The 18383-nt window shown below is 44.6% G+C and overlaps 1 protein-coding gene across 1 annotated transcript in view; it reads left to right on the plus strand.

The window, feature by feature from the left end:
• The window catches only part of TTC12 (tetratricopeptide repeat domain 12), a 1640087-nt gene that overhangs the window by 1157046 nt on the left and 464658 nt on the right, over window positions 1–18383 (plus strand). Inside the window, exon 14 of the mRNA XM_044081062.1 lies at window positions 5452–5515. Coding sequence (XP_043936997.1) covers window positions 5452–5515 — 64 coding nt within the window. The remainder of the gene's footprint in view (window positions 1–5451; window positions 5516–18383) is intronic.

Raw genomic sequence — 18383 nt, forward strand, 5'->3', positions numbered from 1 at the left:
TGGAAACCTCGAAACGGGAAAACATCGAAGTGTAAAGCGGAGATCGCTATAGAGTGCGGGAAGGGAAGATTTCCATTTACTGCAATGAAGTGCGATCTCGGAGTTGGTATCTTTAAGTAGTGGGGGTGTGGGGTGGTGCAGGGGGGCTTGCCCCCCTGCATAGAGCATTTTTTGTCTTGTTTTGGGTGTGTGCTTTTTTTTTTTCACATGCTGATGTTTTCCGGTTTCGAGGTTTCCAGTTCGAGGTTTGGAGCTTTGATATTTTTTGCTTTCGATCATGTGACATAAACCCAACAGTGTGGATGACTTCAGTACAGAAATAGATAACGCATGCAGATTACTGCTTTTGAACTGTTGTGAGGTCCTATGATAAGGGAGCATGTACTCAATATGCAAGTCTGCTTGACAAATGGAATGTACCACTGCTTTGGATATTAGCAAAAATGTAACTTCCATCTAACAGGCAGATTACAACTGCACAAGAGGTAACTTTATAGAAGTATGTATTGCATAGCATTTTTTTTTCTTTTGTTAGAGAAAGAAAGACTACAGAGAGAGAGTGTAGGAGTTTCCATATCCTCTAAGACAGCTACAAGGTCTGTAAAATTGGGCAATGGTTATTGTACAAAGATTAAACTCCTGAAAGAGGCTAGAGGGAGAAGTGGTGCAATAGCTGGTACTCACAAGGGTCTAATGTCAAGCACTTTTTGCCACAACTTGTGATATTCCTTTTTCAAACCAAATTACACTACAAGGAGGCTTATGTATAATTTCTGTTGGACTGGTATAGAAAAAGACATGAGACTGTAATGCAAGACTTGTGAGGTATACCAGAAGCAAGGGCGCCCGCAGGCAGGTGCAAGGGGGTGCACTTGCACCCCCCTGGAACGGGCGGGAGATTAATTTTCTTTTAATAACAAAAAAAAAAAATTAAGGGAGTTCTTCTTTAAGAACGGTCCCTTAGCTTGCTGGTCCCCATAGACGCCGGAACCATAGAGTGAGGGGAAGGGAATGCTCCCTCCACTTTTACAGCTGAAAGACCTAATAGGCGGACCCATCTGTGCATTGCACGCTAACGTTAAATTTAAACACAAAGTGTGCGGAAATGGATTCCACATCAAGACTGCTGCAGTAAGAAGAGATTTTCCCCCGAAGGCTCCATTTATGTGCTGGAAGGTGAGAGGTCCGTTTTATTTTTCAGCTGCTGAGAGGTTGGTTTTACTTTTAAAGTACTGAGAGGTCCGTTTTACTTTTAATCTGCTGAGAGGTCCATTTTACTTAAACTGCTGAGAGGTCTGTTTTACTTTTGACATGACGCGATTAGGATTATTTAACAGTTTCCTCTTAATTGACGAGTAAAGTAATATAGTTTGACTAAAGAATACTTTTAGCATGTTTCCGCATACATGAAGGGATTTGTGCGGTTATATCAATATTTTTGGGAAAGCTAAAGTTTTTATTTTGTCCGGCCAAGCATGGAGGCGTGTAATCTGTAGCAGTGCGCACTTGTATGCCTTATTCTCTCCGTACTAGTGAGTTATTTGTAATATTTTCATAGTTGACCACAGACAGAGTCTGAGAATAACAACTTAGTTTGTAAGCTTAAAAACAAGTGTAGATCTTGACCTGCGTATGCTACATGTAGTGGAGAGAATGTTTGGTATAGGAAGGGTGTCCTGTGAAAAGGTAGTAGAAGTTGCTTTTTACTGGCCTTTCTGCTTACTAATAAGATCATACTTCTAAAGTGTACCTCATTATAAGGAACATTCATTTGGAGTCTTAACTCCATGTACCTCACTGTTCTACATTCTGTTTGAAAGGGATTGTTGCAGATTCGTTGCCAAGAATTAACTGATATCTATAGTAAATGCTGAATCATTCAAAATAACATTTGCGTATAAAGGTACATTTTAATCATTTTGTGACTTTTTTATTTAAGTTGCTAGTACTCTTAAGTGTTCCACATTAGAAGGAATGTTTCCACATTTTGGAGATAAAAGGTTGGAGCTATGCTTATTAACTGGCTCTACCGAGTAAGGGAGAAAAGACTGTAATGACAGTGGTTATTGTAATGTGATTTTGGGAGGGGCATGTATTGTCTTTTAGTGAAACAGGTGAGACAGTAAGGTTCCCATAGTTCAGCATCCTGTATTTCTCCACTCCAGAGTTTTGACACACCCTCATTTTGTCTCCTTTTGTCTGCTGAGGGTAGTTGTCTGAAACCAATTCCTTACCATTTTCCATAGTCTCCAATGTTTTTCCAAACTGGCTGACATGTTGTTTTCTTTTGTCTCAAAGTATTTTCTGTGTTCATGCTGTGTGTTGCTGTCTGTCTGAGGCAGCACTGGGGTATTGTTTAATAGGTTGTTATTGAAAACCAGTGCTTGCTGGTATAGAACTGGTAGAGCTAGACTTTGAAGTACTTGGTATTATGTTGCTGCTGTGCTCTTAATTAGCAAGTTTTTTTTGCTAGTTCATTAAACACTAGTGGTGTCTAGCTGTTCGGTAGCTTGTAAAATCAGTTGTTAATAAGTTTGTATGGCATAACACTCTGGTGATGTAAAGCTCCACAGGAACTTTTTTTCTTGGCTGTTTTTTTACAAACTTCATTCACTTTATTTGTGCTGTGTTATTAATTTAAAGATGGATAGTACCTGGTTATAAGTTTTTTTGAGTATATTTGAGACAAGAATATAATCTTACAGAAGTGCACCAGATCTAAATAGTTTTGGACTCGCTATTAACAAGGGTACAAATCAGCACCAGTATGATAGGTCCTTAGGGAACTACAAGGCTAGCTGCCCTTGTGGGCCATTTTAAACCTCTCAAGTTTCCTTTTCGGTGCTTGAATTAACTTATCAGTTTTGGTGTTTGGCCTTCTCAGTCCCATGGTTGAGTAATATATTACTTATAGTGAATAACTGGTTTCATACCATAGATAATTTGAGGGGAACCATGCACGGATAAAACATTTGAGTTGCATCTGTGTCCATTAGTATAGGAGACAGTCCTGGAGTAAATTGTTTCCCTTCTATAGAACTAACAAGGGATTCTAATTTTTATTTGGATGTCATAATATACCTCTCGACCTCTTGGCACAAAAAAACTGACAGCCAAAAATGTGATGCAAAGCCCCCCAAATTAGGACAGATTTTAAAAATTGCTGTCATAAACTTAAAAAGTTGCTAGAATAAAAGGTGTTGGCATACATTTTTAGAAAAAAAATATGAAACTCAAGTGTCTGTCATTTAGTGAATTCAGTTCTCACTAACTTGCCATGAAAGTCCACAAAATCCCAAATTTTATGAGGACTAGATGAAAAATGAGGCAAAATCTGGACATTCTGCAAAAATGTGGACAGTTGAGAGGCAAGACTAATGTTTAGCTTGCATAATGAGGTTAAGGAAAACCATTTGCAGAGTAACCATACATGGCATGGTGGAAGGACAGATGTGCAGAGCAATGAACAGGAGATGGTGAAGCTAAGGTGCGTGTTTTTTTTTAAAAATTGCATTACGGACTAATCAGATTGGCTTTAAATACTATGACTTGATTTTGCAGTGAACGGGTATGTGTGACTTTAGAAAATAGGCTATGCAGTTTCTTAATGGATGCAGGTGCTGGTGGGTTGGAGTTGATTCTGAATCCTGGGACAGTGACATTTGATGCTAAACAGTTATATTTCACAATTTCAGCAGTGGTGCACAGTTAGTAGAGTTTGTAGGCAAGATGCATATTTGGTCTGGAGACTTTTCAGAAGTTGATAAGCAGATCTGTGGTTGTCTAGTCCAGGACACACACTGCTCTTTTAAATTGGGCTACTTTCCTATGTTGCGTCTCCAACAACATAAGCTTTCACCACTACATTTTCTCTGTAGATTTCTATTGAGTGTGAGAGAGATTGGAGCTGAATAGTTGGGCATTTCAGTGCTCTGGAAGTAAGGAGAAAACTGCCTTTTCAGACTGTGTGTATATTGACTGATATTGGTGGATTGTAATGGCAGACATTTGAGTGGCCTTTTATGGCTGAAATGTTCTGAATTGGGCAGTTTGTCATTATTGGTTTGTTTTTTTCATTGCTTAGTGGAAAAATTTTCAAAACTATAAATTTAAAACACACTAACAAGTGGTGCTTTATTATACAAGGGATATAATTCAATTTATATATTATAATTAATACAATCAGTAAGGAAAATCAAAGAATGTTTGCATGGGTCTAAAAATGCTTAAGGGCCTATGGTTTGAAAACAGTCCAAAGGTAAACTTAACCTGCCACTGGCCAGATGCATTTTCTTTGAATGTGGGTTTCAATGCTGTTTCATTGAATGTGAGTTTCAAAAGTAGAGAAGCTTTAATGCCAAGTCTGTTTTCATTGTAAGACTATTGCTTTGTTTAGGTTTAGTAAACATCTCAGTGTTTGGGCTATAATGTTTGAAATAAAAGTTGTAAATTAAATCCAACTGCCTGTAATCATTGTAGAACTAAAGCATAAAACAGTATGCACACAGATTTTAACAGTGTCTACAGTAAATGTGGAGAAATAGCCAAGTAATGGGACACTGGAATGGCCGTGTGGGCGGGGCTTGGGTGGGTGGACTTGGGCGGGGCTGTGTTGGCAGGGGGCGGGGTGAGCTATGTGGGTGGGGCTCTGGGTTTGCACCCCCCTGCAAAAAATCCTGCGGGCTCCCTTGACCAGAAGGTTAGCAAGGCAGGAGCCTTTATCTCTTTTTTGAGTAACTGTTTCAAGATGAAACCATATACATTTTGTGTCTTCTTAGTACCCAGTGATCGAAAGGGAAGATGTATATCTTTCACTGTTAAACTGAACTTTTGTAATGCCCTGAGAGAGTGTGTGTGTGTGTGTGTGTGTGTGTGTGTGTGTGTGTGTGTGTGTGTGCTGTTTCTCTATTTCACTCCTATATTAAGGCAGAAAAGGTGGCAAATCTTCTGTTAGAAATCTTCAGCAGGATGGGATTTCCCCCAATAAATACTAACAGCTAAGGATTCTAATTTCATATCACTCCTGCAGAACTATTGATGGAAGTATTGTGGGTTAAGAAAGCTGGACTACCACATACTTTCCACAAAGAAATGATCTGGTGGAGATGATTCATTCTACATTTAAGACCATGTTGAGAGCATTTGCAGACCATTTAAAGCAGGACTGAGGCAAATATGCAGCTCACATTCCATTTGATGATATCAGTATACAGAACAGCCACAGTAGTACTGCAAAAAATTTTGCATGTTTTGACTGCTTCTGTGTGTTTAAATACAAGGGTGTATGAAATAAGCTTGAATTAACTAACCAGCTTAACAGCATGATGTAGTTCGTCTCACACAATGAAGGTTATTGCACTTCTTAACTCCAGTATGAAATAATATAAAATTGTTACTTTATGTCTGTTATAAAACCTGCTGGTCCTTACAATTGTGCTATTTCTTTAACAGGTTAAGGAAGCTTATTAGACCCACATTTTCATCAGATGTATTGCCTGCATTTACAAGTTTGTTGGTAAGTGATATTAGTTACTTCTGTTGTCTCACTTACTAAATTAGTTGTATAGTAAAATATGCTGCTACATTTTCTTTAGCCAGACTATTATATTATTGCATGCAGGTGTATAGCTAAGTATTGTTACTGGTATCTTCATTAGCAAGATAATCAAACCTTTATGCATTGTCTACTCTTCTAGCTGAAGTTCTTTCTTTTTAATCTAAGCTATCTTATTAAAAGTGACTGTTGTATGTACATTTTTTTATTTTTGTTGAATATATGAATTATTATTAAACACACTCGCAGTATAAATTTGATATTATATAATGGTAAACTGTTGCTTTTAAAAATCTAGGAGGGACAGCATGATGTTTATGTGTGTGTGTGTGTGTGTGTGTGTGTGTGTATATATATATATATATATATATATATATATATATATATATTTACTATCATAAGGTGGAAACACATTTGGTCGAATCATCACGTCGTCGAAAAATAATGGTGAAAATGAAAATGTTTTTCAGTCCCAATCTCAAACCATGTTAAAGTCGAGTGTTCAATATTCGCCGTTTTGAAAATGTGCCTGTTGAACTGTGCAGGCCTGACATAGATATTCAAGCTTCAGTGCAGTAGGTTTTGATTTTCCACCTCTTTGAAAGTATACTTTCGATGTTACGCTACTCAGCCGAGTGCGTTTCCATCTTATGATAGTAAGGTTATCTATAAATATCTATATATATATATATATATATATATATCTATATATATATATATATATATATATGGGTCTACTTTGAAACATCCAAAACCCATAACATCTAATTTCATAACATTGAGACCAGAATATCTAAAACCCATAACATCGAATTTCATAACATCTAACACTACAAATCACAAGAAAATAACATCCCCTCCACATATAACGACACCATACTACCAAATACACTTTTTACTACGTTTCTGCAGGGGGGGCAAGCCCCCCTGCATCCACCACACCCCCGTAAAATAAATATACCAACTCCAAGATTGCACTGCAGCGGAAAAAAGTTAATTTCCTAACCCCACTGTATCAAGCCCCCCTGCAGTAACATAGTAAAACATGTGTTTGGTAGTTTGGTGTCATTATATGTGGAGGGAATGTTATTTTCATGTGATTTGTACTGTTTGATGTTATGAAATTCAATGTTATAGGTTTTAGATGTTTTGGATTTTAGATGTTCTGGTCTCAGTGTTATGAAATTAGATGTTATGGGTTTTAGATGCTTTGAAGGGGACCTATATATATATATATATATATATATATATATATATATATATATATATATATATATATATACACACACACACACATACATACATATAGATAGATATAGATATCCATTCATCCTGTGAAAAACGATCGTTAATCAAACAAAAAACAAATCCAAAGATATGAAGTACTTGTGCTAATTTCAAACAGTTTTATTTTTTAAGGCTAACAGATGGTTTGGCATACAGAGATAAAGTCCTGAGTATGTTGCAGGCAGCCTCAGCTTGAATAGTGGCTCAGTAGTGAAGCTCTAGTGTTTGAACGTTTGAGGAAGCTGATCACAATATTCATTTATCTAAATGTTTAGATATACCCCGGGATTCATGAACCTTGCGCCAGGCGCCCGCATAGCGTCGGCGTTATAAAGCCAAATATGGCCACCGAGCGATTCAGGTATGAATCAATCCCATGTGCACTACCGGCGTGCGCCGGACCTGCGCCGGACCTGCGCCGCCCCCAGCGTAGGTATGCTAATCACACTGTGTGCGGTATTGCACCATGCAAATGAAGGCAAATAGCGATCCACGAAGTTGGGCAGGCGTAGCGTAAGGGCGGCAATGTAAACCAAAAAGCGGTTTACATTTAGACAAACATGAACAAGGAGTAATGGAAGGCTGACAACGTCAGGTATCATACAGGTGCAATATGCCAGTGGCCAAAGGCCCCGAGAATGTGCAAAGAAAACATGCACAAACTGTAAATAATGACATAAATGTTATGTATGCATGAAACCACAGCAGAACCCCGGATATGTGGACAGAAGGTGCAGAACAATTAAATAATATGAGAATGTCCTAAAAGAGCAGTATAATACACATCAGATGCACAGCCACCACACACCATAGTAGGTATGGAAAGCCTCAACCCCAGCGCAAGGGTTGTCAAGGAGTGGCGGCAGTGTTGACCCGTAACCATGTATTAGCAGTCAATGCCATGCAAATGAGGCAGATAATAGTGAATCATAAAACCAGCGCCAGTGTAAGGATGGAGCAAACGGCGCAGCGGTAGTACACCGAGGAGTGGCCTACACGGGATACATGTCAATCGCAGAGGGGTGTGCCACCGTAGGAGGAAGCACATTGGAGGCCAGCAAACATGGGCTGTACAATGCACATCACAGCAGCAGCATCGGCGTGTGAGGAAATAGATGCGCTGAGAGTACATAATGCCCGCATAGATGCATGTGCACAAGGATGACTACGTTCCCCAATCCAGTCATGTGATGGCCTCCCCGTCAACAAACACGGATATAGGAAGGTAATGCAGAGAATATGAGGAAATGCGGAAGCAGTGTAATTGGAGCCGTAATGAGCAATCAACACCAATCAATCCAGGAAGGGCAAACAGCGGCAGCTGACAACTCTGCATGCAGACTCCTGCAAAACGGGAAAGGGGAGGCATAGGAATGCAAAGATAGTAGGGGATGTAGTAGAAATGCAAAGAGCAAAGAACCGAAATAGCACAGCCAAGTACAGAGGTAGCATAGCAGTGACAGACAAAATGCATCATATGCCATGTGCCTGCAGGATGCACTGCAGGCAATAGTAGGTACAGCGATGCAGAAACAGTAATGTAAGATGCAAAGCTAAGCCAATGCAGGCAACTGTAATGTAACACTAAAGGCAATACCGTTGCAGTTGCAACGGTAAAACACCAAAGATAATCCACAGATACGGCTGCACAGACACACCCAATGACATCACCGGGTATACAGCACAACGGTATAAAGTGTGAATGCACACAACACACAGCGATTTCCAAAGCTGCACCGTGGGTGTAAACACAGAACTTTTAATATGTATATGTTGGGTGCCGCCGTGGCTGTGATGCATAAGTATGAGAGACAGGCGGAGTTGCGGAGGGTGCCGACAACTACCGTAGGCCTCATAGGAGAAGGAGAGTGTTCAGAGCAAGGGTGACCTACCAGGGGCTGCAAGACCTGGAGATAGTAGAGCGCTACAGGGTGGACAGGGACACGTTACAGCAAATAGTGGAGCTGTGCCGGCCATGCCTGAGAACAAGAGATGCATAGGTATGTGTCAGAGACAGACGGAGTTGCGGAGGAGGGTGCCGAAAACTACCGTAGGCCTCATAGGAGAAGGAGAGTGTTCAGAGCAAGGGTGACCTACCAGGGGCTGCAAGACCTGGAGATAGTAGAGCGCTACAGGGTGGACAGGGACACGTTACAGCAAATAGTGGAGCTGTGCCAGCCACGCCTGAGAACAAGAGACAACAGAGGGGAGCCCATCCCAGTGGACACAAAGGTATGTGTGAGCTTGCGAATACTGGCTACAGGTACCTTTCAAAGGCCAACCAGGGATATAATGGGTATCTCACAGGCATCAGCATCCAGGGTACTCGCCCAGTTCCTGGATGCCATGTTCTGTTTATGCCCATAAGTATATAAACTTCCCCAGATCTCAGGAGGAGTTGGCTAGCAATATCGCCACTTCCACCGTGTGGCACAATACCGGAGGTACTGGGTGCGATAGACTATGCACATAGAAATCAAGTCACCGCCGGGAGCAGGGTAGATGCTACATAAACCGCAAGGGATGCCCTCCATCAATTGCCAGGTGTGTGTAATGAGGGCATTATCTTGGATGTGTGTGCTGGCAGCCCTGGAAGCTACCACGACTCCCATATCTGGCATGCCTCACAGCTGTATCAGGTATTCGCCAGGGGGGACATCACACAAGGTCACCTTGTGGGGGATGCTGGCTATGCACTGGAGCCGTGGATGATGACACCCATCAGAAATGCACACACACACATGCAAGAACGCCATAATGAGGCACACGCACATACCTGAATAATCATAGAGCGTGTGTTTGGGATGTTGAAATCACGGTTCCGGTGCTTGGATACATCCGGTGGAGCCTTGCAGTACTCTCCAGGCACATGTGCCCACATATTCATAGTATGTTGTATGCTACACAATATGATTCTGCGGAAACAGCTGCTGCAGGGACATAATGGTGTAGGGCCACCAAGCCCGCCACAACTGCCAAGGCAAGCACAGGCACAGGGCGTTCAACGCCATGAACACACTGTGCCAGCCCCAGTAGGTAGATGGAGGCGTACCCAATATGCCTACACCCTGGCAAAGAGGGAACGCATAGCACATACTTTGACAGCGTAGGCCCCATGGACTGACACCTCCTTACCTGCGCACACAGTGAAATGGACGCCACACAAACATGTCTGCCCGTAATGTGTACCGTATGGGCGGACCTATGTGAACTCAACAAAGGCACCACCCAAACACTGCACACCCAATAGCCAGCAGAGCATGGAACGCCAACACCTCAACGCCGCGCCCGGTTCTACAGTGAGCCAGGCGTAGCCGTATGCTGCCACTGTCGCCGCAAGTCGACTACATATGTACTTATGTGCATACACAGATACGGAAATAGATATCAGTGCACACGTAGAAATATATGTGCCCAAAACCAAAGCGGTTTACATTGTAAACTATGACCAAGAGGTAATGGAAGGCTGTCAGCGTCAGGTATCATACAGGTGCAATATGCCAGTGGCGAAAAGGAGAATGTCAAAGAAAACATGCACAAACTGTAAATAATGACATAAATGTTATATGCGCTTAGAAACCACAGCAGAACCCCGGATATGTGCACAGAAGGTGCAAAACAATTAAATAATATGAGAATGTCCTAAAAGAGCAGTATAATACACATCAGATGCACAGCCACCACACACCATAGTAGGTATGAAGCCTCAACCCAAGCGCAAGGGTTGTCAAAGAGTGGCGGCAGTGTTGGTAGCCGTAACCATGTATTAGCAGTCAATGCCATGCAAATGAGGCAGATAATAGTGAATGTAAAACCAGCGCCAGTGTAAGGATGGAGCAAACGGCCAGCGGTAGTACACGGAGTGGCCTACGGGATACATGTCAATCGCAGAGGGTGTGCCACCGTAGGAGGAAGCACATTGGAGGCCAACAAACATGGGCTGTACAATGCACATCACAGCAGCAGCATCGGCGTGTGAGGAAATAGATCGCTGAGGTACATAATGCCATAGATGCATGTACAAGGATGACTCGTTCCCAATCCAGTCATGTGATGGCCTCCCGTCAACAAACACGGATATAGGAAGGTAATGCAGAGAATATGAGAAATGCGGAAGCAGTGTAATTGGAGCCGTAATGAGCAATCAACACCAATCAATCCAGGAAGGGCAAACAGCGGCAGCTGACAACTCTGCATGCAGACTCCTGCAAAACGGGAAAGGGAGGCATAGGAATGCAAAGATAGTAGGGGATGTAGTAGAAATGCAAAGAGCAAAGAACCGAAATAGCACAGCCAAGTACAGAGGTAGCATAGCGTGACAGACAAAATGCATCATATGCCATGTGCCTGCAGGATGCACTGCAGGCAATAGTAGGTGCAACGTGCAGAAACAGTAATGTAAGATGCAAAGCTAAGCCAATGCAGGCAACTGTAATGTAACACTAAAGGCAATACCGTTGCAGTTGCATGGTAAAACACCAAAGATAATCCTGAATCTGACTGCACAGACACACGCAATGACATCACGGGTATACAGCTTCGCGGGTATAAAGTGTGAATGCACACAACACAGCGATTTCCCAAGCGCTGCACCGTAGTGTAAACACACAGGGAACTTTAATATGTATATGTTGGGTGCGCGTGGCTGTGATGCATAGGTATGTGTCAGAGACAGGCAGGTTCGCGGAGGAGGGTGCCGACAACTACGTAGGCCTCATAGGAGAAGGAGAGTGTTCAGAGCAGGGTGGTGACCCAGGGGCTGCAAGACCTGGAGGGAGATAGTAGAGCAGGGTGGGGTGGACAGGGACGCGTTACAGCAAATGAGCTGTGCTGCCATGCCTGAGAACAAAGAACAAGATGCATAGGTATGGTATGTGTCAGAGACAGGCGGAGTTGCGGAGGAGGGTGCGACAACTACCGTAGGCCTCATAGGAGAAGGAGAGTGTTCAGAGCAAGGGTGACCTACCAGGGCTGCAAGACCTGGAGATAGTAGAGCGCTACAGGGTGGACAGGGACACGTTACAGCAAATAGTGGGCTGTGCCAGCCAGCCTGAGAACAAGAGAGCAGACAACAGGGAGCCCATCCCAGTGGACACAAGGTATGTGGAAGCTTGCGAATACTGGCTACAGGTACCTTTCAAAGGCCAACCAGGGATATAATGGGTATCTCACAGGCATCAGCATCCAGGGTACTCATGCCAGTTCCTGGATGCCATGTTGTTTTATGCCCATAAGTATATAAACTTCCCCAGATCTCAGGAGGAGTTGGCTAGCAATATCGCCACTTCCACCGTGTGGCACAATACCGGAGGTACTGGAGTGCGATAGACTGTGCGCACATAGAAATCAAGTCACCGCCCGGAGGCAGGGTAGATGCTACATAAACCGCAAGGATGCCCCTCCATCAATTGCCAGGTGGTATTGTAATGCGGGGCATTATCATGGATGTGTGCTGGCAGCCCTGGAAGCTACCGACTCCCATATCTGGCATGCCTCACAGCTGTATCAGGTATTAGCCAGAGGACATCACACAAGGTCACCTTGTGGGGATGCTGGCTATGCACTGGAGCCGTGGATGATGACACCCATCAGAAATGCACACACACACATGCAAGAATGCCATAATGAGGCTGCGCACATACCTGAATAATCATAGGCGTGTGTTTGGGATGTTGAAATCACGGTTCGGTGCTTGGATACATCCGGTGGAGCCTTGCAGTACTCTCCAGGCACATGTGCCCACATATTCATAGTATGTTGTATGCTACACAATATGATTCTGCGGAAACAGCTGCTGCAGGGACATAATGGTGTAGGGCCACCAAGCCCGCCACAACTGCCAAAGGCAAGCACAGGCACAGGCGTTCAGCGCCATGAACACACTGTGCCAGCCCCAGTAGGTAGATGGGCGTACCCAATATGCCTACACCCTGGCAAAGAGGAGCGCATAGCACATACTTTGACAGCGTAGGCCCCATGGACTGACACCTCCTTACCTCGCGCACAGTGAAATGGACGCCACACAAACATGTCTGCCCGTAATGTGTACGTGTATGGGACCTATGTGAACTCAACAAAGGCACCACCCAAACACTGCACCCAATAGCCAGCAGAGCATGGAGCGCCAACACCTCAACCGCCGCCCGGTTCTACAGTAGGCGGCGTGGCAGTATGCTGCCACTATCGCCGCAAGTGGACTACATATGTACTTATGTGCATACACAGATCTGGAAATAGATATCAGTGCACACGTAGAAATATATGTGCACATACACAGATATGAAGTACAACAGGTTAATATGGAACCCAGGGATGCAAGTTTACAGATAAGTAAGGCGAAATCTCCACATAGTAAACATAGTGAGCGACAACCCGATCATCCTGGAGGGTGGGCAGAGCAGGAAACGCCAGCCATGGAAATGTCAACCTGCATCAATACATATCAGTGGTCGGGACGACGCCAGGCCTGATGAGGCAATAGCAGGATATGCGTGTCATATCCATAGGATATGAGTGCGGAGTACACACCGCCGCGGCGTCTGATAACGTGGGTAGTGTGTGCAACCGTCGGTCGCGGCGGCAATCATACCTGTCAAGTATGCGTCATTATGAGGCATTACCTCATTTGGGGTCTAAAACAGTTCATGTTCCTCGCAGTTCCTCAAAGTTCCACATTGAAAGAGTCTGTCACACATTCATTGTTAGGAATGTATTTAAATGAAATCCTGGTAAATAGAAATCAATCATAGTAAGTCATTAAAGGTTCTACTTTGTAAGTAAATCAGCATATTTTAACCATCCTATGACCTTCTTAGCTGAAGTTGTTAGTAAGCCATAAGTATGTGTTTTACATTTTGCCCATTTGTTCCACATTATGAATGTGTGTGTTCCTCATTTTGGAAATGGAAGGTTGAGAGCTATGGCGGCAATATGTGTATGTGTGAGGTGAGGTTGTCGTGTGTTCCGCTGTGTGTGTGTAATGTGTGTGCCACTGTAAAATGTGTATGTAGGTGACATGTCACAGGCGGAGTGTAATAACATGCGTGAGCATACAGTACAGGAACCATAGTATGTACAGCAGTACCCACAAAGTAGTACTGACATCTCCTCAGTGGCTAGGCGTGGCGGCGTAAAGCGATGCAAAGTGGAAATGTCCCAGAATGTACCACAGGGCCATAGCCAACAGGAGATGCAAAGGGCGCATGTACAAACCATGACCGTATGTATGGCGGCCATATGGTAGACTCAACGCGATCACGTCGGCAGCGTTACACAGCATCAGGCATGTATGCGGCGAAAATCTGAATGTGCTATCCGGCACCGATCGTGGACACTTACGGTCCGTAAATACCGCTGTGTGTTCCGACCGTTAAGTAAACAAGCGCCACGAATAGGAGGCTACGGTAGCATACAGGCCGTCCCAAGTACAGGACCACAATCACCATAACTATCAGTGACAAAATGCCAATGGATAGTAGGCACGGACGAACATCCGCAGATATATAACCGATGTGAAGGAGGAATACGTGCAGGAAGCACACATGCAGGCGATACCGACACCACACGACATCAACAAAACAAACATTCCCAGAACAACAGACAGGTAACCTGCAGCTCCCCAAGTAGGGATGGAGCACACACACAAGCATATCTTGTATGTATAAATGCAAGACCCACACCCCGTACCCGTCACCCACATCCGCAGATATACCCCATCGCACATATCAAAGGGATAACAGCCAAAACCGTAGCAAAAACATACAGGCAGTCAATGATAGCGGCATACCCACAACAAGCCGCGTGGGAAACACTAGCAGCAGCTGATGCATCCTTGCATCCGTTGTGTACAGGAATATAACAGATATGTTACACATCTGAATGCACAACGCCATCGACAGATGCCGCCAGGACACGGACACCCACATGTCGAACAGAATACCATACCCAACACACACAATCCACGGCTAACACCACAGCGTAATGTACCTGACACCACACATAGCGTATGCAGTCACACAAACATGATACAATACATACCATCCGCACGAAGGTAGTGCAAATAACCAGCGGCCACACGAGGAATGAACCATGGCCTAGTTTAGGGTAGCGTCACGAATGGAGGAGGATCACCAGTGATATGCGCATAACTACACACCGAGGAACAGCTATTGGCGTGATGAACCCACATGCCTCAGGTGACGATGAATAAAAGGAAGACTCCCTGGATATTCAAACCGTATGTTCATACCGAACACAAAGTGAATCGAAAGCAAGGGGTTAGAGGTAAATAATATTGTGAATACAGAAGCAAAAGGCGGAAAGGTATGTTGAACCCACGAGATGTACTGGTGTGTAGCATGATCGTATGACTAATCTGCACTGTATGTGAACGATGTGTGTAAGTAAAGATACCTGTCCATCAGGCAGAGAGTGGTGAAAGGTGGTTATGTAATGCTAAGCCGCGGAGCATACCAACGACTGTGGACAATGTGTGCACAGCAGTGGGACAACATGTACATAGCCGTGATAACCCAGGGTCCGCCATAGGGATTCCAAACACAGAACAATGCCACCACCCACGCTGATGCTGTCAGTGGATATCGAACAATGAAGTGCCACAGCAGGGGATAGGACATGTATGTATAGTGTCACAGCACACATGTGCATGGGCATATACCGTCAATGTCATCTGAGATATGCGCTAGCGTGCCGTATCCTACGCGGTAGGGGTGACTATGTCAAATATGTGTAATGCAAAGCTGTCATGATGGATATGTTCAGACATCATAGACAGTATCTGAGCATAGCATGCATGATGGAGGGATGGCCTAATGTTATGTACATAAACACGATATGTATGGCCTGCATATGGGACAGAGTAGTAGCAGAATAGGTACCGAAATGGAGGAACAGCAAGTAACCATGTCCAAGCGTTCGTAGCAGGTGCAATGTGTGCAACAATGATGTCTGGCAGGGCCGTGTGTAAACACATGTGCAATGTACACAGTAGTGCCACCCCATGGTAGTGTCCACTGAGCGGCAGAGGTGGATGTCAACTGTATGTCTATACAGTACTTCCGCTGTGGTGGTACCATGGGTCTGTGTCACCCTACCAGCAAGGGAGCTATCACATGACTAGTGACACAGTGTGTCCCTGTGGGATGTGCACAGGACCTATGTCCCACAACACGGTGTGTGTCCAGTCTGTGGAGGTCACACAGGCGCCCAGGCTGAGCAATGGGGCAGGTGTGCACACAAGCAGGAGAGCTCCTCCCACCCTGCCCACTGCAAAGACCATGTAGGAGAAGTACAAGCATCAGTAATGGAGAACATGGCTCATGGCAGAGTAGATGACACCCCTGTGTTAGTGGTATGCAGGTGAGTACAGATGTGTTTCATGACTGTCATTTGCATATGTAAACTGTCTGAGCCGGGTAGACATCACGGCATGACTTTACTGAGACATGTTAAGTTGTATCCATTGTGTAAGGTACACCACATATGTGTTATTGTAACACTGCCAGCGTGTACATGTGTGTATGGCACAGGTACAAGGGCACCCAATGTATCAGCTAGACATACGGTCCAGAAATGCGTGGCCCTGCACATGTGTACCCATGCCATAGTGGAATATGGCAATCACAGCACCATGTGGGGTATGTGTGTACAGCAACCATGTACAATGTGATATGCATGTATAGGGACAGTATCCATGTGATACACACTGCATGACTGTCACTATGCAAAGGTGATGTGTATGCACTATGTGTGATGTAACTGATGCAATGATATCTACATGATATATCTGCCACACTGACAGCTGTATGGTTGTTAGCAATATGAGTAGGATGAGCTAGAATGCTGCCAGGTATGTAGATGTGGTATATGTAGGCATGGACAATACTCTGTGACAGCATGTAGTGTATGTAAGCAAATAGTGAGCATGAGGGGCCACATGACTGATGACTGTGCAATGTCACATGTACCTGACTTGTTGTAGTTAGCATGATATGCCTGCACCACTGTGTGACCTGTACAGGAGGCACATGGCGTAACATCCTGAGACATAGAACGATGTGATGCTGGATGTGTACATTGGCAATACCATAAAGTGGAATGGCGCTGAAGGGCAAAAGAGCGGATAATGTCTGATTTGATACCCTCTGTACCACACCAACCACCCATGCAATGGTATGACAGGTGGCCAGCATGTGGATGTGGTGTGCTGTGGCGCACGGAAGCCCAACAAGGGTGCCAGTAAAGGCATGGAGGTCGTCAATGAGTGTGTGAAGCATGTATGTGAGGATGTGGCCCAGTGCCATACTGAATGGCCCAGTCATGGGTGTACAAATGCAGCCCCATACGTGCAATGCAGTACCACCCATGTGTAGTGTGATAGATGTGGTAGTGTGGTGGTCAGGGTACACAACGTACATGAATGGGCTAGCAGTCAATGCAGTGTGCTGCTGCAGAGACATGTAACAGCCAGGTTGGCGGGATACAACAACTACGGAGATCGGAGGTGACATTGGCACCGTGTTCTCGGGCATTATGTGTGCATGGCAGTACTATGTATGTGTCCACAGGGTTAATACAATGTCCAGGCATGGAATGGAACCCTGTAGTGAGTGAGAGTGTGTATTGTTGGTAGGTACCCCATTGGCAGGCACGATGCCAGCAACATCTGTGTTAGCAATGCCTGCATGAGTGTTGTATGCTGCATTGAATGTGGATGCAGCCAAACAGCAGAGACATACCAGCACACTGCGTGAGGGCCCACACTGCAATGTATGGCAGTCATGTGTAGGTAGCTAGCTGTGGAGTATGTGATGCACCATGAGGACACACCATGACTGTCAAGTGACACACCACACACATGTGAACATAACTACCGTGCAACAGCCTGCACATGTGCCCATACAGCACGTGTGCATGGAACAGGAATACCACTGTGGCGTCTGTGAAAAGGCCAGTACCACCATGTCTCTGTGTGGAATAGCATGGTCCCTACCAGTGCGTACATGTAGCGGAAGTGAACTGTGATATGTGTCGGCATAGTCATGTAGACTGTCCATCGTACGGGGTGCCATGCCATCGACTACCTCTGTCAGTGGATGTCGGTAGTACCGGCTGTAGAGCGTATGTACCATGCATGCTGCGATGGTCGTGAGTCTAGGGTGTGGCTAGCAGGGCTGAGAAACATGGATGTTCAGCAAACAGAGGGGGGATGTGTGTAGGCATAGCACACAGACACATGGAGGTGTGGTGCATGCCGAGGGTAGTGTAGGTATGTTATGTGTCGTGTAATGTGTCACCCAGCTATGCGTACTGCATGGCCAAGCATGTGTGGGTACATGGGAGTCCATACTAGGGAAGTGCGTGTTGCTGTCAATACATAGCAGTAGCAACTGTCCTAGGTGCAATGTACAGTATGCCAACACGGCCAGCATGTAACCTGTGGTGTACAGTGTATTCACCGTTGTGTCACAATGTGCGTGCGGTCACGAACATGGGTATCTGAACATGGATTACCTATGATGCA

The sequence above is a fragment of the Protopterus annectens genome, chromosome 8.part0 (genome assembly GCF_019279795.1).
Source record: "Protopterus annectens isolate FY-2018-M chromosome 8.part0, PAN1.0, whole genome shotgun sequence".
NCBI classification, from domain to species: Eukaryota; Metazoa; Chordata; order Ceratodontiformes; family Protopteridae; genus Protopterus; species Protopterus annectens.